General features: G+C 34.9%; 1 protein-coding gene across 1 annotated transcript; it reads left to right on the top strand.

Moving 5' to 3' along the window:
• The first annotated feature begins 12,458 nt into the window (after window positions 1-12,458).
• LOC144964231 (uncharacterized) lies at window positions 12,459-13,359 on the top strand. The gene has a single exon (XM_078898284.1). It carries the CDS (start codon window positions 13,085-13,087, stop codon window positions 13,298-13,300), a length of 216 nt encoding a protein of 71 aa, XP_078754410.1. The 5' UTR covers window positions 12,459-13,084; the 3' UTR covers window positions 13,301-13,359.
• Window positions 13,360-23,080: the final 9,721 nt, after the last annotated feature.

Genomic DNA, 23,080 nt, shown 5'->3' with positions numbered 1-23,080 from the left:
TTAAATATGAAAGGATTATAAAAGGGTATAAACAAATAAACAATTATCTTTTTAACGACGTTACATATTAACAGGTCTGACAACCCAAATTGTCATGGGCTCATTTGTTTCGTGGAAATATTCTCAAACCAACGCAAAGTATTGTCCATTACAATAAATAGGTTATCAGACCCAAAAATATGTACATAATGTTGAGGTCATGTCCGTTCTTTGTTTTGTTTGTTTTTAAGGGTTTTACGGCGATTGCGACAGTAAAAAGAATGAAAATGGGAAGCAAAAAAAAATATCAATTGACAATTAAAGACGCAAGACAAAGGAAGACAAAGGGAAAGTGGCATCTCCCAGTGGCTATGTACATAAATTAAAAATACAGGAGCTATGTACAGAAATATTTAAAAATAGGGACTATGTACAGAAATGTAAAACCAAAAGCAGGGACTTTTTACAGAAAAATTTTTAAAACAGTGGCTATGTACAGAGAAATGTAAAAATAAAAACAAGGACTATGTACAGAATTTTTTTAAAAACAGGAGCTATGTACAGAAATATCTAGAAACGGGGGCTATCTACAGAAAGATTAAAAAACACAGTGGCTATATACAGAAATGTAAAACCAAAAACAAAGACTATATACAGAAAATTTTAAAAAACAGTGGCTATGTCCAGAATATATAAAAACAGGGGCTGTCTACAGAAAGATAAAATGGGACAAAACCCTCAAAACTACGTTCTGGAAAAGACAGAATATAACGATCCTACCTCATTACATTTGGAGACCACGTAAGAACGTTGCAAAGATAAAATTATTTAGTGACTTTAAACCAAGCACTGAAAACTAGACAAGAAGGATTAATTACATAAACCATTAACCGGAGTTTATTCAGGTTTTGAAGCGTTCAATGGGCATGATCTATATTGTCTTTCCATGTTCTGGAGGTCATTGGTCACATTGCGAAGTGTGCTCAAAATGACCCACATAGTGAAAAAAATTGATCTTTTATATAGCGCAATATCCACTTAACGTGCTCAAAGCGCTTTACAAGGGGTCCCTGGACAACAGCAACATTTAACAGGTAGGACGAGACATGACGCCTGTTAGGCGATATTACAATTTTTCGGACAAAGACAACGCTGTTAACGGCCAGGTACTCATTTTACACCTGAGTACGGTGAGAGAATGTGAGTAAAAAGTCTTTTCCAAGGACTCAACTATGCGTCGAGCGAGGCTCGAACCTAAGACCTTCCGATCCGAAAGCGAGTATCATACCACTAGACCACATAGCCGCACGTGAAACGTGTTCACAGTTTGAGAAATATCCAACGTTACTATAGGATTCAATAGTCGTAACGTCACTTCCTTCCTAATGACGCATGGTAACTTAGTAACACTGGCTCTTAACTATCGGAACAACGGCGACGCCCGTATGAAATATTTCTCCGGCGAGCATAAAAACGTTTCCAGAAGGGGAAAAAAACCCATGTCTTGGTTTTTACACATTCTGATCAAAAGGCATATGAAAAGGGAATGAAAAGTTCTAGCCAGCATGAAGAATAAAAAGTAATGATTGTCTTTGTTTAGAACCAAGATGGCCGCCGTTGCCGTGCTGCGTGACATCAGACTACTGAATCTAATTGGTCATTTTGCTCAGCATGACTCATGGGTATGTTTACAACTTTCATAAACACAACCCGTGTCCAATCGTTGTACAGCAACAAATCATGTGATCGATGACTAGGTTGGACGAAAACATGAATATAGATCGCGCCCATTAATAGAGAAGAAAAATCAATGTATTTATTAATCTTGGACAATATGCAACAATCACAAAGCACATTCTTCCAAATCTGAATCATCAACCAATTCACAATTATAAAAATGAAATCTATATTACTTTGGACAACATGGTTGATTCCTGTTGGCAACAGACATCTTGTTTGATGGATTATCTTTATCCCTTTATACAATGCATAGGGACGGTTTCTGATGATACAGTGGCTGAAGGGCGTAATTAAAAAAAAATATATAATAGCGAAATTGCAGACATTTGACTGCATGCCCTGCATACATAAAGGAAACAAAAGTGTGATGTCAAAATACTGGTTCCAATCTTATTAGATTGGATTCATACATTATGCAACTAATCTTCTGTTTTCAGACTGATGTCATCTTATTTTCTAGCCCAAGTAAATGCTGGTGGTCCCTAAAGATTATCCATCCTCGCTCTTTTACACCCCGTAATCATAAGAATCTGCCTATACATCCTGCTACTAAAATAGTTTTGCCACCTTACGAGTCAATATGAAATCTATTTATTGTTTATACATTGTCCGGAGGATTGGTTATACACCTCCAATGAGTTTTGAACCGGAAAGTATGAATATGTGACGTCAATACCTCTATCCTATAGATAGTTCGAAGTTGACGTTACTCGGGTCTTTGTTATTGTTTTTTGCCATCCGCGTTTATGAGTAGTTCTCACTAAACTGTATTAAACTGACTATAGATAGTTCGAAGATGACGTCACTCAGGTCTTTGTTATTGTTTTATGCCATCCGCGTTTATGAGTACTGCTCACTGAACTGTATTAACCCGACTATAAACGTTCATGGTTACACAGAGTTTTGTGTGTTGGTCCGTTATACTTCCGGATGGCAATGTTGTGAGCTTCTTAGCCAAGTGCATACTATATATTGTGACAACCACCAAGCATGACCTAAACATGGTTATGGTGGAATGAACCGCATTCAGTCATTATGGATGGTATACGTTCAGATGAATAATCACCAATTCTGCTCGCCAGATCCATCGTATCTACACACTAAACGATGTGTAACTTTTAACGTTTGTAGTCTTTTGGACATAATATTTGAGTGAGAAATACTCACCCACCTTACAGTCTAAAAACAAAAACAAAAAGCCAAGTGACGTCAACTTCATTCAATTAATCGCTCAATTGCCTGACAATCATAAGGATGGCGCTTAATGCTGGGGGTCATACGCAAAGTGAGCTGTGTTTCAAAACATGAGTTTTAATAAGAGAAATTGTCAATTTGTTTAGAATTTATTTTTGTGATATTTTTATAAGGGTTTTACGGCGCTTGCAACACATTTAGGTTATATCAGCGCCAGTAAAGAGGAAGAAAATGGGATAGTAAAAAGTTCTAGAATTACAATTAAAGCAGCCAAGAAAAAGTAAGACATAGGGGAACTGGGAACAAATAGGGATAAGTGTAGATTCCAAGAGCATACTACCAATGTACTTAGTTTGAGATCACCTATAAGTCTCATCTAGACACAAGCACAAAATCCAACAAAGAGGAATACACTCAAATGCTTATATTATACATTCAAAATAACAAATATAATAATACATAACAAAGTGATGATTTACAAGGAAAAAAATATCATCTCCCAAAACAATAACTATGCATTTGACAGTTCCCCTCCCAGCTAAGACTCAGGACAAAACCAAGTTATCTCATTCCAAAACAAAGACAGATAGCATGTTGGAAAACAGATATAAGGGGATAGAAGACACATTATGTACCTCCCTGCCCGCTATGGGAGGTCAGGATCCCCACCCAGTTTTTGTGATATATATATAATAATAATAATAATAATAATAATAATAATAATAATAATAATAATAATAATAATAATAATAATAATAATAATATAATAATAAATGGCATTTATATAGCGCTTTACCCCGTTGTCACAGGCTCTAAGCGCTTTACAGTGATATAAAACAAAACATATTACAGTGAGACAAGTGTGAAGGAACGTGATACGAATTCAATTTAACAACAACAAAATATGAAAATAATATTGCAACATTATGACGTAAAAAGATCAAACTTTAAGCGGAATTTGAACGTTGTCAACGAATCCGAGCATCTCACGTGTGATGGGAGAGAGTTCCAAAAATGGGGGGCCGAAAATTGAAAAGATTGTTCACCTATTTTACGCAATGGCTTAGTCTTAGGTTTGACAAGGATTGATTGGTCATTGCTTGACCTCAAGTTTCTATTGGGGACATATATGTTTAGAAGGTCTTTAATATAGGAGGGACTGTTCGTGCTCAGGGATTTGTAGACAACAGTACACACACACACATATATATATATATATATATATATATATATATATATATATATATATATATATACATACATATATATATAATATATATATATATATATATATATATATATATATATATATATATATATATATACTAGTAAAAAGCCCGCAATTTCGCGGGGAAAGAACTATTTTCATTCGATATTGCCTGAATCATTTTCTTGATTAGCTTGATTACGATAAGATGCACATTTTAATCGATGTGCTTGTCGTCGGTGCCATGCTTTATTCGGCATGATTTTAGTTTATCAGTCAGTAGATATCAATAAGTCGCAAGTCTTTACCACGCTTTACTTGGGAGTGCTTTGCACTACCTTCAATACTTCACAAATTAAAATGGCGGCCGAGAATCAAAACAATGGTCAAATTAGGAAATTTTAAACTTTCACAAATCTATCAAGGTTTGTTCTAGAGTTTTTAAAACGCTTTTATATGATGACAAATTGAATAAATAAACGCCTGACAAAAGATCAACGGTGAAAATACAAATTGAATGAATACTGGGGATGTAGAAGCTTTCGGAATGTCTCCCCTTTACTCAACTTATGTGAGGTCAAATGAAAATCTGAAGCGGACGCGAAAAATATCATGTCCCCGAATCTGTCTACTTTTGGTTTGTTCGGGCTAAAAGCTAGACAGATCCAATTGACAATTTGCCGACAACGTTTAACTAAATATTTCCCAGGGCAATAATTATCACATCGATGGCATAAAAACGACAGTAATATCAGCAGTAATACTCGTTGATGTTGCTAATCGGCGAAACTTGTTTAAAATTTCTGTAAATTCGAATACCGTCATGTGATCAAGTGAATTATATCACTATGAATGCCACGATTTGCTGAAAAATGCCAATCTGACAGTTCCTAGCAAACACACACACACCCCCCTCTCCCCCTTTGCTCAGGAATTTCTCTACTTAATGGACACCCCCCCCCTTTTTTTTTCTTCCACGCAACCACATTCCAAAACACACACACACACACATATGTATACACCACACACACACACACGCACACATAAACATACACGCAATGAGAACACACTACTACATAACACTGATCACCGCTAAATCAACACAACGGAAGTAAGGACTCTACTGGACAGATAGAGTGGAGGGTGTGGTCATGAGGTGTTAGTGTCTTCGGTAAATTTTTTATGATATCTGTTTGACTTAACGAACTTTCAAACTGACTTTAAAATATAAAAGGAAATCAAGTTATCTGTTTATCTATCTGTAAAAAAGACATTTCTATTTTTCAAATCTTTCAGTAGAGTTGTGCGCCGTATCAATTTTTTTATTGACTCAAATAAGCACATTGTTCTCCACAAGGCTATATTTTTAAAGAAAGGATATATGTGTATATATATATATATATATATATATATATATATATATATATATATATGTGTGTGTGTGTGTATGTGTGTGTGTGTGTGCGCGCGCCGGTGTATAATATATATATATATATATATATATATATATATATATATATATATATATATATATATATATATATATATATATATATATAAAAGATGTCATGCTTTGAACGTTTAATGTTTTTTTTTTTTCTTTATGTTGTTATTTGATTTTTTTAAATTGAATAATTTGAAAATACAAATCAGCATTGTATTGTCCTTATTGATTTTACCTTTGATCAAAAGGCAAAAGTCGAATTTTGTTACTTAATTTATTTTAAAACAGTTGAGCACACAGATTACCAGATGATATGTCTAAAAATAAATACGATTGTTCCGATCGTAATAGTTACATTTTGCTCGTTGAGCTGATGGTTCCTATGGTATTTTGTTAACCAATTAACTTTCTACCTCTAGTAAAACATGCTTTTAAAAATTTGGCCAGAAAACTCTTCCTTCACATATTCATCGATTTAAAGGACCCATGTGAGGTCCCAGGTTTGATAGTTTTTGCCAAAAGAATTCATTTAAATCGATTGATATTTGAAGGACCAGTTTACTGGCCAAATTTTTGAATTCATGGTTTTTTCAGAGTTTTACTGGTTAACACAATGAATATTAAAGGAGAAAAAAAGATGTCTTATGCAAATTATCAGTAGATGTATACACCATCATATCGTGTCCCTATCATAGCATGTTACTATACACATAATGCTAATCACAAGATTAATGCATGGCATGGAACGAAATCCACCAAGTCATTCCTGGGGTCGACAAAATAAAATTACTTCTGACCACTATATTATTATACTATAACAGCGCAGTATCCACTAAGCACGCTCTAAGGGCTTTATAATGGGTCCCTTGCCAACAGCAACAAGTAGGACGATATATAACGCCGGTTAGGCATTAATACAATTATTTCGGACAGAAACAACGTTGTTAAGAGCCATGTACTCATTGTACACCTGAGTACGGTGAGAGAATGTGAGTAGAGAGCTTTTCTAAGGATTCAACTTTACGCCGCTCAGAGTAGGAATCGAGCCCTGTGCCTTCCAATCTGAAGACCACCTAGCCAACCATCCAAAACTAATAATGATAGGACCACACAACAATAACAGTGAGATGATTAACAATGGAATATGTTTGTTTTTGTTTTTAAGGGTTTTACGGCGCTTGCAACACATTTAGGTTATATCAGCGCCAGTAAAAAGGAAGAAAATGGGATAGTAAAAAGTTCTAGAATTACAATTGAAGCACCCAAGAGAAAGTAAGACAAAGGGGAACTGGGAACAAATAGGGATCATGTGTAGATTCCAAGAGCATACCACCAATGTACTTAGTTTGAGATCACATATGTCTCATCCGGACACAAGCACAAAATCCAACAAAGAGGAATACACTCAAATGCTTACATTATACAATAAAAATAACAAATATAATAATACATAACAGAGAGATGATTTACAAGGAAAAAAATATCATCTCCCAAAACAATAACTATGCATTTGACTGTTTCCCTCTCAGCCAGGACTCCGACGAGGGCCAGGAAAAAACCAAGTAATCTCATTCCAAGACTAAGACAGAAAGCTTGTTGGATAAGATATAAGGGGATAGAAGACACAGGATGTACCTCCCTGCCCACTACGGGAGGTCAGGATCCCCACCCAGAACAATGGAATAAAATATCTCTTTAAAAGGGTACTATACATTTGACAGTCTCCCTCCCAGCTAAAGATTTAGGACATAACCAGGGAAAAAACACCAAGCAATCTCAATCCAGAAAAAGGGTTTCATGGCGCTTGCAAAACATTTAGGTTATATCAGCGCCAGTAATAAAAAAAAAGGAAAGAAATGGGATAGTGAAAAAATTAAAATATCCAAGAAATTCCAAAAGCATACCATCAATGTACCTAAAAGTCTCATTCAAATGTTTAAAAGATATTTTCAACACAAAAATGTAACGATCAGTCGATAAAAGAGAGAGGATTTACAATGAAAATCCTTGCATACTTTTGACTAAATCCCTCTCAGCCAAGGATTCCGGAGAGGATCAGGACAGAACCAAGTAAACCCATTCCAAGACAAAGGAACTCATAAAACATATATAGGGGGATAGAAGACACAGCAAGTGACCTGTTCACCATGAGAGAGCAACAGGGAAAGGGAAAGAGATAAGAGATAAAAGACGCAGTGAGTGACCTCTCTTTCCACCATGGGAGGTCAGAAGACCCCATCCGGGGAAAAATAAAGAAATAGGAAAGATGAGAAAGGACGTGGAACAAATAGTCAGCTGGAGAAGCACAATTCTCCTCCCCCCCACCCCCCCTTTCCCCATCCTAAAGAATTCGAGAATGAAAAATTGAACACGTGAATCTTTAAATTCAAATCTAAGAAAACAATGTTGAGTTCTCAATTTCAATACAGCATCCATACTCATGTACATCAATAGTATGAAAAAATGGCAACAATAAACGAAGGCAAATTAAAAAGTTGACAAAGGTTCCTCAAGACGACTTTTAAAATGTCAACGCTGGTATGGAGAAATGTATTAAGATCAAATATAGGATCCCATTGAATCCATAAAATCTCAAAAGAGAGTCGTTTGTAATAAGATTGACATATCAAAATATTGGAAACCAGTACTTAGTTTGATTTCCTCTCTTTTTAATTTTGTCTTCAGAGGTTAGGCGAGAAATACGTATTCAATTTTAGTTGAATAAAAATGTATTTATACCCAGTGCTTCAGCCAAGAAAATATTCAACTTTTAATTCATACAACATTTTGGTAATAATTGTTTTTTTTCATTTATTATTTACGGCATCAACATTTTTATATCTAGATCTATTAATGTTTTGAGTTGACAAGTCACCGATTTGTGTCATAACATGACCAAAAAAAAAGAAAGAATATAAATACAGATATAATGTTGAAAAGTCATAACATATTCATAGTCGACAGTAGCTGCATTTAGCTAGAGCTTCAGATTCAATAATTGTTTTTTGACTTTAATGGTTTTACGGCGCTTGCAACAGATTCAATAAAGATCCGGATAAGAATCCTCATTTTGCTATTATGTAAAAAGCCATACCTATGTTTATCAAGCCATAAGTCGGTAGCTAAGTCATATTCAAATTGTAATATGATCCACACATAGCAAGCGAACTATTCTCACCAAAATACAGGAAAACCTGCAGAAACGGGAATTAATTTGGATTCCAAAGGCGATTCACGTTTCAAATTAGGGAATAAATTAAAATTGAGTTCTTTTACTTCAGGAAGTGATGTTGAATTTGATTTAAACTGATTTATGTAATAATCTGATAATTGAATTTATTCACAAGTGATACAAAATTATGGCGAAAGAAAGATCTTTCTTTTGTTTGCGGGAGTTAAGCTCTAAAAAAATCAATGAGATAACATATTTGTCACAAACACAATTAGACGTCTATAAACACATATTTACATATCACGAATTAAAATTTTATGTAAAAGTGAGGCAGTTATTCTATAAGTTCTATGTGTAATAACCATTTAGATGGTGCCAAAAAAATATAACAAAAGACAGAAAAAGAAATGTTCGAAATATTGATAGTGGTGATTTCTTAAATAGATGCCTAACATAATGCCACATCTAACTGCAGTATAATTTTAATTTTCAAAAATACAATATATGACTAGAGCAATATTTGCAATATTCAAAATGTTAATGTTTAAACTTTTTGGCCACTATTTTGCATGGCTCATATATTTCTGTCTTGGCAATTAATAAATCCAAATCCAACTGGCAATGTATATTACTACTACGTAAACACTGACTGCTAGGAAAAGAAAAAAAAAGAAGAAGAAGAAGAAGAAGAAGAAGAAGAAGAAGAAGAAGAAGAAGAAGAAGAGAGAAGAAAGAAGAAGAAGAAGAAGAAAGAAGAGAAGAAAGAAGAAGAAGAAGAAGAAGAAGAAGAAGAAGAAGAAGAAGAAGAAGAAGAAGAAGGAAGAAGAGAGAAGAAGAAGAAGAAGAAAGAAGAGAAGAAGAAGAAGAAGAAGAAGAAGAAGAAGAAGAAGAAGAAGAAAGAAGAAGAAAAGAAGAAGAAGAAGAAGAAAGAAGAAGAAAGAAGAAGAAGAGAAGAAGAAGAAGAAGAAGAAGAAGAAGAAGAAGAAGAAGAAGAAGAAGAAGAGAAGAAGGATGGAGATGGAGAAGGAGAAGAAGAAGAAGAAGAAGAAGAAGAGAAGAAGAAGAAGAAGAAGAAGAAGAAGAAGAAGAAGAAGAAGAAGAAGAAGAAGAAAGAAGAAGAAGAAGAAGAGAAAAGAAAGATAAAGAAGAATAAGAAGAGGAGAGAGGAGAAGGAGGACGAGAAGAAGGATGGGGAAGAATGAAAAGAAGAAAAAAAATAAAGTAGAAGAGGAGAAGAAGGAAGAGGAGAAGAAGGAAGAAGAAGAAAAAGGAAAAGGAGAAAAGAGAGAAAAAAATGATAGAAGAAGAAGAGAGAAGAAGAAAAGAAGAAGAAGAAGAAGAAGAGAAGAAGAAGAAGAAGAAGAGAAGAGAAGAAGAAGAAGAAGAAGAAAAAGAAAAGAAGAAGAAGAAGAAGAAGAAGAAGAAGAAGAAGAAGAAGAAGAAGAAGAAGAAGAAGAAGAAGAAGAAGAAAAATAAAGAAAAAGAAGAAGAAGAAGAATAAGATGATGGAGGGGGAGGAGGAGAAGGATGGGAAGAGGAAGAGATGGGGAAGAATGTAAAAGAAGAATAAAAATAAAGAAAAAGAAAAAGAAGAAGAGGAAGAAGGAAAAAAGAGAGAAGAAGAAGAAGAAGAAGAAGAAGAAGAAGAAGAAGAAGAAGAAGAAGAAGAAGAAGAAAGAAGAAGAAGAAGAAGAAGAAGTAGAAGAAGAAGAACAACAACAACAAGTATAAGATGAGGGAGGGGGAGGTGGAGAAGGATGGGAAGAGGAAGAGATGGGGAAGAATGTAAAAGAAGAATAAAAACAAAGAAAAAGAAGAATAAAAACAAAGAAGAAGAAGAAGATGAACAACAACAACAACAACAAGAACAAAAAGAACAAGACAAGGAAGAAAAAGAAGAAGAAAAAAGAATAAGATGAGGGAGGGGGAGGAGGATAAGGATGGGAAGAGGAGGGGATGGAGAAGGAGAAGGTGAAAGAGAAGCAGAAAAAGAGAAGTGGAAGAAGAAGAAAGAAGAAGAAGAAGAAGAAGAAGAAGAAGAAAAGAAGAAGAAGAAGAAGAAGAAGAAGAAGAAGAAGAAGAAGAAGAAGAAGAAGAAGAAGAAGAAGGAGGAGGAGGAGGAGGAGGAGGAGGATGGGGAGGATGGGGAGGAGGAGGATGGGGAGGATGGGGGGGGAGGAGGATGGGGAGGATGGGGAGGAGGAGGGGGACGAGTGGTCATAAAATTTATACAACACCAAAAAAAGAAAATGTTTAGAAATTTGATAAAGGTGATATCTCTTTGTTATAAATTGGGCAATCATCATTATAACATACAAAATGAGGTGAATGGATATCAAAATCATATTGGTGAACCTTTTCCTCAAAACAGTTTAGGGTAAATTTGGCTGGTAGGGAAAAGTGTGAAAGAAAGGAGAAAAAAAGTTTAACATTTTGAAAATGACAAATTCATTTTATCTTAAGCAGAAGTGCACATTACGTTACTACTGCATTTGTAATTTCAGGATATGAACTTTCACTCTTTTCACTTGGTATCTAACTTTGGATTCAGTCACATGAAAATGTGTCATCTCCAATTAATCAAACCACAAAAAATATGGTTTCTTCTATAATACATCATAATTTCAAAACGTTGGAAAGGACAAAACTGTATTCCTTTTAGCAGAGGTGTTTATCATTTCACAACTGCATTAATTATTTTTACAACAAGCTTCCTGACAACTGAAGCATCCACCCAGACCATGCATCCATATACAGAGTGCATTCATGGAAAGAATGGGACTGCTGCCCAAATGATGCCATTCAGGAACCCAAAGAAGAACTGCCAAGCGGAGTAAATCTCCCCAGGAAAGATTGGTTGACACTGAACCGGGCAAGGTCTAAAGTGAGGAAGACCAAAACAACCTTACAAAATTGGGGACTTTCTTCAGACTGCCGATGTCAATGTGGACACGGCTCAAAACATGGACCACATCCTTCACTAGTGTAAACTTGGACCACATATCAGTGATATGGACCTGAGAGGCTGCACCCCTGAAGCCATCCAATGGATCCACCACTGGCGCGACACGATATGATGATGATGATGATGATGATGATCTCCAATTAATCAAACCACAAAAAATATGGTTTCTTCTAAAATACATCATAATTTCAAAACGTTGGAAAGGAAAAAACTGTATTCCTTTTAGCAGAAGTGTTTATCATTTCACAACTGCATTAATTATTTTTACAACACGCGTTTTCACTCTCACCACTTCAGCCATAAGATTATCTTAACTTTAGAATTACTCACACTAAATCGTGTGACAATATCAAATTTAACAAGCCAAGAATGTGATTAAAAAATCAAACATTTTCTCTGAGTGGTCTGAGCCGATATAATTGAGAATTATTAAAGTTTTGAGTGGCAGGTCACCAGACAGTATGGAAATAAAATTGGATCAATTGTAAAAAGACAATATAAAATACAGCCCCACAAGTATATGTGGATTTTCTATATACAATGAGATTACATATGTATGTCATAAATACATTATTATAAACACTCATCAAAACTATATACAATGTCATTAAATATCACTCATTTTATTAAGGAGACATACACAACACATAAAAAATGGTAGAGACAACATAAAATTAAATGACATGACGAACACACAGACACACAATAGTTATAGAAAGTAAAATACATGAACAACAATGTAAATAGAATTTAAAGAATTTACTTTTTTTCTTTTATTTCTTGTTCCCTTCTATTTTGTTCGATTTTTAAACCACCAGCAGTGCAAAACTCACTTCGCTGCAATTGGCAGGCCAAAAAATAAAAGCCAAAAATCGTTCTTGAAAATGTATGGAACAGTGATAGGTGTTACTTCCCAACCAAATTTTGCTCAAACTTGAGACATTTTGGACTGAACTTTTCAGATATAGACATATATATACAATATTGGAAAACTTTTGCTTTCAATCACAGGTTGTCTATTAGCTCTTCTTGACAATCTGGGAAACCAGTCCACTCCATGAGAAACAGACGCATTTCCCCAAACCATTAATAAATAACAAGATTTTAAACAAGAGAACTAAAGTCATTTCACGAATGTGGCCCAAAACTGCTTCTGCAATTTTATCGTTATATTTATTTTTTTATATAAACAATGTCAATGTTGTATAAAATCATAACTCCTCACCACTATCGTTCTCCTTCTCTTGCTCGGATAATGGATCCAACTTTTTAAATGGTAAAGATGTCTAAGATTTAAGTATAGGTCGTCTGGAATGTTTTATACAATATTTATAGTTTAAGAGCTCATAATTTGTGATCATAAGCTAATTCAAGTAAACGTTTATGTTTGAATATATTCTCATTAAAGTTCGAGCCCATATGTTAGAAGTGGAACTTGCTACCCAGTTCAACCCCGACACAGTAATTGACATCAGAGAAGTGGAGATGAAATGTCAGGAATGTACTAAAGTCGTGGAAGAAGCGGCAGCCCACAATGATTCTGTGGACTCTTTGGAACATGGTGATGACAAGACCCTTGGTAATACTGGAAACAGTTAGATTGAACGATATTATATCAAAGATATGAATGCTCAATAAAAAGGAAACATCGTATTTTACTTTCCGTGTTTTGTATTCAACTTATTTTTAGAAATTAATTTGCAACTAATTGCAAAATGTTATCTTATGTTTAAACCAAGATAAATATATTTCCCAAATGTCAACATATATCATTATTTTTATTCTTTTATTACTAATGTTATTTTCATCATCATTATGATTATTATTACCTCCCATAGTGGGCAGGGAAGTACATACAGTGTCTTCTATCCCCCAATACCCGTTTTCCAATTGTTTCCTGTCATTGTCTTGGAATGAGATTACTTAGTTTTGTCCTGATCCTAGCCGGAGTTCCTTTGCTGAGAGGGAAACAGTCGAATGTATAGTTATAGTTTTGGGAGATAATATTTTTTTCCTTGTAAATCATCTCTCTGTTATGCATTGTATTATGTTTAGTTTACATATTATATTATATGATTGGTAAACATTTGAGTGTATTCCTCTTAAACCGTGCTGGAGTGAATAACAGTTCACAAATTTAAAATCGAAATGTGTGACCTATCACGTCAATCTGATATTATGACGGGTGAGCCAGATAACGAGAATTGAGTCTTTTTCTAAAGAAACAATATTCATTCAAAATATATAAAAACCTGATTAAACTAATTGAATAAGCTGTATTTTAATGTTTGCATCATATGGACACCAACATACAAATGGATTAAGATAGTTGATCACATATCTTTGTAAAAGAGTTGTATGCAATAACAAAGGTTGTTTTCATGTCAAATGTCAAAGATGATGATTTTATTGATTTTTTAAAAACTGTTAAATGTATTCTTGTTCAGTCCTGAGAAGCCTTGCTATACCCTCCTCACGTGTGATGTTACGACCAGATACAGCTTTTATACCCGAGTATAGTTAGAGAAAGTGAGTGAGGAGCCCTTTCCAAGGATCACAGCCTATTGGCGCCCATTTTATAGACCTAAATGTCAACAACAAACGTCACTTCACAATACCATAAATCAGAAATCTTGATTATGGAATCCATTGCTCAAAGCGAGTGATTTCCATTCAACAACTGAAAAAATAAGTAGTGCCCCTACTCCTCTTTTTAAAAAATGGGCAATATAAATACAATAACAAATCAAAATTTTAAAAAACGTGCTTCTATCTAGGGCAATATCCACTAAGCGTGCTCAAAGCGCTTTGCAAAGGGTCCCTGACCAACCGCAACATAACATGAATAAGAACGGGACATGTTATCCCCATTTCACTCCTTGAGGTGGTTTTACACCCCCAGGTCTATGTTTTTCCCAATAACTTTTCAAAAAAATTTTGAGCTAGAAAATTGAAATGTAATATAATCGCCAATTGTTCTATTAGAATTGTGACCACAAAATATCATTTATATCAGTATTTGAGAGGTATAAAATGTCTGATACCCTATTCCTATCCGATGGGGTGTAAAACCATCTCATGACAATTAAGAGAAAAAAAATAATAAAATATTCCTATTTGAATCCTGTGGGGTGGTTTTACACCCCTACCTTTCAAAGGGAAAATATGAGACTACACCTATTCAAATCCAAAGGGGTTGTTTTACACCCCATCCTATGTATAGAGAAAACATGAGGTAAGTAGATAAAATGCCTATATTATAAACAATCAATAAATAGGCAATAATTTCATAAAACTTTTTCGATATTATATACCGGTATACCAAACACACATGAAATATAATACAGAGATGCTAACTTAAAATTTGGCTCACAGGAATTTCCACACACAAAACCTTAACCATTTCGACCTATAGATAGTTCGAAGATGGCGTCACTCAGGTCTTTGTTATTGTTTTTTGCCATCCGCGTTTATGAGTAATGCTCACTGAACTGTATTAACCCGACTATAAACGCTCATGGATACACAAAGTTTTGTGTGTTGGTCCGTTATACTTCCGGATGGCAGTGTTGTGAGCTTCTTAGCCAAGAGCATACTATCTATACTGACGTGTACATATTTGCAGGTCTCGCATCCGAACATCCTTACGGTTCTAGTTTAACATTGTTGTAATGGACACTATTTATGCATCAGACCTCCTGATTACTGCTCAGATGTGCTACCATTCCAGGAAAAAACCCAATGAGCCATTTATTGCTTATTATATTCTTGACAAACGCGAGCATTTTCGCTGTGAATACTTTCTCGTCCAGTAGATTTGGGGTTCAACAGGAAAAAATTGCATGTTTTGGCCTTTTTAAACACTGTTGTTTTGGGGATACACTGGATTATCCTAAATGTGGGGGGAATGTTGGACCCTGTAGACCGACCGGTTCTTCAAATGTTTGCAGAGGGTAAAAGATGGATTTATGTTTTTGTGAAAAATGAGATTTTACCCCTTATTATAAAGTAAATAATTTTCAACAACATAATTCATTAACCATAATAGTGAAAAATAAATATGAATATTTATTTGGCACATTTTCACGGCTTCACAATGCTCAGTGCTTCGAAATGCTGTCGTTATTTGCCCACATGAACCAAAATTCTATTCATGCAGTCTAAGTGAACTAATAAGCGTCTATTTTGTACTCGCATACTTACAGGGTATTGTCACTGCCAATATCTCGGCATTTTCATATCTTTGATTGTCAAATGGCTAATGTATCCAAATGCCTTATTTGAACAATTGTCGAACGATAATTGGCTGATCTTATCATTCAACACAACTTGTGTGATATGGGACACCCCATTGCTGATCCGCACAATGTTACCATTTTAATCACATAACATGCAAATCATTTAACATAGTCAGTTCTGCCTTCTGTATAGCATCTCCACTACTAAACAGTGAAGATTTGACTCTAAACTTTCCAAAATGATCATGGAACTTGTTTTCCATAGACCATATAAAGTATGCTTTACACATCCTGACCTTGCTCCATGGCTGAAAAGAATGAGGACTTTTAAGGTGTTCCCTAGTGATAGGTGTATGCTTTCATTTGGGCACACTGTTGGTTCTAGTTCTAGAGACTTTGTTGAGTACAAAGATACCACTAACGATTTTATAGTTTGATAATTTATATTAAAAATGACGAAAAAAGATAATCAGAAAGTTTTAGGAGTAAAGGCTATATTCATCCATCATTAACTTTTTTTTTTCTCAAAGAGATTTCAGTAGATTTTTAGTATGATCATCAGCATAATAAGTACAAACAAACATAATAAATCTAGCTTAGTTCCAATGTCATCCCGACTACCCTCTTTATTATTATTACTACTGGACTTTTTTCATTTTTGATCATTCCATTCCATCCTTGAACTAATTTTTACCCTGAACACGGGGAGCTGCAAGGTCTGGGCCGGACGTCCCGCTTGCTGAAAGGAAATTGATGTGCATTTCGAACCCAACACCTCTCATTTCCAGGTGCATTGATTGCCGCGTAATCCTGTCTGACAGAGATTATTGCATATGGCCTCTCATGCATTATTGTGTCCATAACAGCACCTTCCCGTGGTGTTCCCCGTTTCTACTGAGTTTGTTATGGGCGCGACCGAGTCCCCGGCGGTATAACCGGGCTAGGTAGTAGGTGGGACCCCTCCCTCTTAAGGTGCAGGAGACAGAACCCACCAATGAGTGGTACACGCTCTGCTCCTCACCCACCCACCTCACACTCATTCTGTAGTGTGGTGTCCTCTGTATGTCCTTACTTTTCTTAATCTACCCCTATAGCTCATACTTGTTTCCTAGTGCTGTAACTTTAACACTTCTATACTCCCTCTTTGGTCGACCTGTGGCCCATGTCTTCTGTATGACTATCTGTGATTGATTGTAATCATGTATCCTTCTTAAAAAATTGAGATTTTTAGGGAAAGGGCTGGTATCCCTTTGTTTTAGGCCCACAGAATCTCTCATCGACACAAATGACTCAGGACGTGACGATCCTCTGTTTATGAAATATGGCCCTTTAAGCAGAAAGAATAACTGAAATAGATAACTGCAAGCCAGGAAACAGTAGGTGGCGGGAATGGGCGACCGTCAATCATGAAAGAGACTGTGGGAAAGACAAAATGAAGGCTACTTGACTAAACCCTATAAAAATTAATTATATGAGGAACATGCATCTGCAGTTCAACCCCTGATGTTATGCAGCTGACAAGGAATACAGGTTAGGGTGGGAAGACAGACCAGAGACTCCCCAGCATGCCATGACAAACAAAAGGAAAGCATACGAGCTCGGACGTCGCCTCGAAAAAGGTCCGCGCCAGACAGTGAGTACCCAGGCTGATCTCCGCGAAAAGTCAGCTACTGGGACAAAGAAATTCCACAAACATTTGAATATTTTACAAATAAACATTTGTGGAATCAGGAATAAAAAGACAGAGCTGAAGAAATTATTAAATGAAAAGGAAGTTCACATTGCTTTACTTCAGGAAACCCTGTATAAAATTAGCGATCCATATATTGCTGGTTATACATACTATACCTGCAAATGTGACGACTGCCGTGGTGTTATTACTTATATAAGAAATGACATCACGGGAGATGTTACTTCTAAACCATCACAGAACTCAACTGATGTAAAGAAAGTAACCTTATGGCACCTAAATAAGAAATTTACAACATTTACAACCCTCCACGGTGTACTATAAACCTAACAGATCTAAACAGTTCCCAATACAACAACACAATAATTGCTGGTGACTTCAATACCCTGAACACGGTTTCCCCGAGCTAATTTCACCCTGCCAACGTAAAAAAAAATAAGACTGATTAAAGGGGTTTTTAAAAATGCTACCGGCATTTCGACAATTGATGATATACCGTTATATTAACAGTTGCCTATGTGTATATATATCTATCTACACTGCAGGTGTGTGCATACAGTATGACGCAGACACACACAGCCACTTACACACTCAATTGCTGTTTCACATAACCGACACCTCTTTGCTAATTCTTCATTTCGCGATTCATTCTCATTTCAAAGCCACGTGCCATGATTTGCTAATGGTTTGCTACAACAGTAAATGAATGTTGTGATACAGCATCCCCCCACACACAAACGAACACCAACCCCTTGTAGCATATTATGTATAAATTTATCTTCCTCAACATATCAATAAAGTAAATAAATAAGTTCCCTTTATTACTTGTCTTAGGTCTATTCCAAGGGAAGACTAGGATAACTCGGGTATCAGCCGCAAATTGAACTAGGGAGAGGTGGCTTGCTTAGGGCCACATAAAGAGGTGAATATTTGAAATAGGTATCTTTTGCGTATGAAGCAAATACCATACACCGCTGAGCGACACTGCCATCCTCTCCATGAAGTCTTTAGGTAAGGCGCGGTTTCCCCGAACTTTTTTGCATATCCCGAGGAGTTCGAGGATACCATGCTGAAGTGTATATGATGCCCATTGTGATACGATTGAAATGAGGAAAACAGGATACAGACAAGCTCAGAATGCCATCTCTACATTACAGGTATATTTTAATTGTGAACCAATGAGTTCAAGTAGACAAACTTTATCAAGCCTATAGGACATACTGTGTTCCAGACCATTGACTTAGCTTGATATCAAATTAATATAATTTAGTAAATCAAGTTGAACAAATGTCTCATGTTTCACATTTTTATTTTTTATAGTTGAATAAAAGATATAGGCATTGATTGTAATATAATCATCGTTATAAACATTTAAAATGTTAAATGACTGAAATAAAATAAAAGGTAGTTTTGCATTTTTAAAAAACAAAACATTAAGGTTGGACAATAAAAAGGTGGAAACACATACATAGTAAATGAATTGGTTATCAAACATTTATGTTCATTATCCATTGTTGTATCTTTCATATTGTCGAGGTTGATTACAACATTACCTATACACTTAACTAATCATACAAAAATATTCAGAAAAGGAATGCATGAAGTCTATCAAAGCAACCAAGAGTTATATTCAGTTGCATCATTTTTTTTTTTAATACAAAGTGACCCGAGTAATGTTTATCTTTAAAAAAATAAAAATGGGGATTGTTCATGCTCTGTTAGATCACAGTCTAAATTGGATCCAAATTTGTAATTTAAATTTAAAAAATAGCTTTCATTCTAAAATAAAGGGGAGTCAATTTGAAAAAAGATTAAAAACAAAAGGTTGGTAAAAATTATGCTGCCTGTCTTACAGTTACAGAATAATTACATTCGATGAAAATTTTTAAATCTGAGCTACACGTCATCAGTGAAGAGATTAAATTTCTTTTAATTAATGACTTGTCACATTAAAATATAATATTATATTATAACTAGTAACCTATCGTTTATCACAAAGTTGACAGCAACAGCGTTGAAACTCAAATTTAATTAAAATCCAGAGTTGTATCATCGTTTCTGCTGTATTGATGGCTTATAAGATCTGACATCATTTAGTATAGAATTTTACCCCACAAATAGAGGATTAAGCATCAGGAAAACATCAAAAATCAGAGTATTAAAAAATCCCTTTGTTGACCAAATCACAAAATAAATGCTAATCCTTAAGACACAGGTACAAACGTACTCTACACCTTATTCAGAGCTTATCTTTCAATGAAGGAATATTTTGATTTTAATTCTCTTATCTAAATAAAATTATTAATGTTATAAAATGAGTAATGGATATTAATTGATTAATTGTGACACTTTTCACTTCTTATGAAACAGCTATACATGTATAATATAGAAAAATACATTAAAAAACCGACACCTTACCATAATCACCAAATAGTATATCATTAACCAATAGTATAGATCTCAAAATACAATAGTCGTGTCTTAACTGGTAACACAGCAATTAAGGAATATCTTTCCCCTCTGACAAGAAGTGAAGCAAGGAAGGTGGCCAAAGACCATCCCAGTGTACCTGTGACGGAAGTCCTGTGCTGCAGAGGAAGCTCAAAGGAAAAAGTAAACTTAATCAATCCCCTAGAGATCTACTTGCCAATGATGGTGGCTAAAAATATCACTCGGACCCCAAGAAACAATTGTGGACATTCTTTTATAATTTAATAAACAAAGGTTGGTTGGTCTTGACTTATAAAGTTGTTTTAAAAAGAAACTGAACTGTTTGTTTTGTTTTCAAGAGTTTTACGGCGCTTGCAACACATTTAGGTTAAATCAGCGCCAGTAAAAAGGAAGAGAATTGGATAGTAAAACAATTCTAGATGATGATGTACAATTAAAAGAATTTGAGGAAAAAGTATGATAAAGGGAACAGATGTAGATTCCAAGAGCTTTTGTTGTGGTAACTGCAGCGTATTATGTGAAATAAATATCTGAAATCTTTTGGTGTGCATTTACATCATGTAATTTTGGTGCCAACCTGTTTGACAGTCCACATTTGCTCCTCACTTGTGTCAATAAAGGCATGAAGTTCAGAAAGAAAAATTGGTTTACTCTGAAAATATATACCACTTACCTATAAGTAGGTACCACAATAGACGTCATTTTTGTGGCAGAAAAAAACCCTATATATTTTGCGTCACGCGTCGAGAAAAGGACTAGATCTATTTTTAAATCGGGTCATTCAACCATTCATACCTCGGCCATTAAAAAACGTACAGAGCTAAATTTGGTATCGTCTTAAAGAGGAAGGTTTCAGCTTTATTCCTATACCACTTCAAAAGTTAAAAGATGGACATTAAAGGTTCAAAATTGCCGTTTTAAAACTTTAAAGCAACTAAAAATCCTAACATATTATTGAAATAAATTGTGAACCGAGTCTATCTAGAAGACAAACATCTTATCTCTATTTCTACCAATTTGTTTTAAAGAAGGTTGTTTAATGGCCGAGGTATCGCATTTTAAAAAAGCCCACCATATCCTTGTTTTCAGCTTTGGGTGTTATTGGATTTTTTTTACACCTCATTGTAGTTTGTAACAGCACTCAAAATGCCGTGAGAATGAGATCTCAAATTATTGACAAAAAAAAAAAAGAGTTCACGAAAACCACATGAATATTTTATGAAAGTACTTTCATAGTTTATGTTTTAGATAGTTTAAAACAAAATGCATATGATAAATGTTATTTCAATTGATAACTCAGGTCGGTAAGTGGGTATGTTTTAATGATGGAACAGCCTAAATAAACTTCTCATTTTATTTTTCTGGTTTTTATTAACGTGTCAACTTTTTAGGATGACTTTCTGACCTTGATTTTCATTGAACGACGTTTGGTTTTTATCAATTTATACATGTAATTTTTTCATATCTGGTTTGTCTCTCGATGTTTATTTATTGCTAAACAAAAAACAAGGGACAAATTTATACACACTCTCCACTCATGACGGCCATGTTGATGCTATGACACAATGATTGTTTGACCTCGTTAGAACTGAAGTAGATTTTTACGGTTGAAGGTGTAATGTCGTTTTTAAATCAATTGCATAGGAATACCCACTACTTGTAGTTTATAAATAGACAAAAGACACACAATGATTCGTCCCAATGTGTTAGAAAATTGAAAAAGCATTGCTATTGTTTATTTTATTTGGGGAAAGTGGTACTTGTAATCGTTATAAGATTGGAGAAATAAGACTTTGAATTGCCACTTTGTTTTCTAAGTTTTTTTTTTCTGATGCTTTCATGATAGTGATAGACAATATATAGGAACAATAAGAGTTACTAGTGGATAATGAAGCAGTATATCTGTAGAAGTTAAATAATAATTCTTTACGCCATTAAAACTGCATCAAAATTGATAATAGGATGACGTGTATTTTTTTGTTTTTGTTTGTTTGTATTTTTTTTTGTATGTTTTTTTAAATCGGGAAGAGATGTAAATTTAAGACGAGAAAAAAAGCAAATAAAGATATTTTTTTCAGTTTTGGTTTTGGTCAGATTTGCGATACCTCAATTCGTACAATACTCGCCTCTCAAGCAAAGGGACGTTAATCATAATCGTTAATCGTGTGTGTGACGGAAAGTACTTTAACCCATAGAGGCCCGGTGTTTACTAAAAAAAATTCCCCTGAGGCCCAGTGTAAGGGGCATAACTCTTAACAAAAAAATACCAACACAAAGTTAAAAAATTATTAAACGAGAACCAAATGACATAAAATTATAATTTTAATTCCTTTTTATAGCCAGATAAATTTGCTTTCGAATGATATATAACATGACATGTTTTGATTTCAATAAATTGGGGAAAAAAATATTAAAAAAAAAAAACTCGTTCCCCGCACCCCCATTCCCGTCATTTTCGTCAATCTCGGACTCCGATTCAGTGTCCGAATCACCTTGATCGGGTGCTAACGCCTCGTCTTGTCCATCTCCACCATCGTTTACATCTTCTCTTTCTAGTTCGATATCGCTTTCATTTCCAAAATCCTCTTCATTGTCTACACCACTCTCCAAAACATCATTTCTAGCGCCACGCAGTAAACTCGTGAGGTACGGGAATGCCATTTTTCTGAATTCGATTACTCACATGCTATCAACGATATAAACGTGCGGTAAAAAGGAAAAGGAAATAGAACGATCGCATTACGTTTACGATGTTTCCGGTTTAGAATAAAACGAAGTGATCCGTTGCAATAACAAAGTAAACATGATCCGTTTTTTCTCGGGGGCCGCGGGCGATGACAGGCGATGCGGGCCTCAACAGTCGCGGGCGACTCCAGGGGAAGCGGGCCTCTATGGGTTAATTCAGACTAGCGTCCTATCTAAAGAGTAGCAGTTCAATCAATAACACAGAAATCAGGATACAGTAACGCGTCATAGACCTTAAGGCGCTAAAAGACTTTG

The sequence above is a fragment of the Berghia stephanieae genome, chromosome 1, assembly GCF_034508935.2.
Source record: "Berghia stephanieae isolate SIO BIC M18660-M18661 chromosome 1, UCSD_Bste_1.3, whole genome shotgun sequence".
NCBI classification, from domain to species: Eukaryota; Metazoa; Mollusca; class Gastropoda; order Nudibranchia; family Aeolidiidae; genus Berghia; species Berghia stephanieae.
The sequence above is the reverse complement of the archived record's forward strand: the minus strand, read 5'-3'. Positions and strand labels throughout refer to the sequence as shown.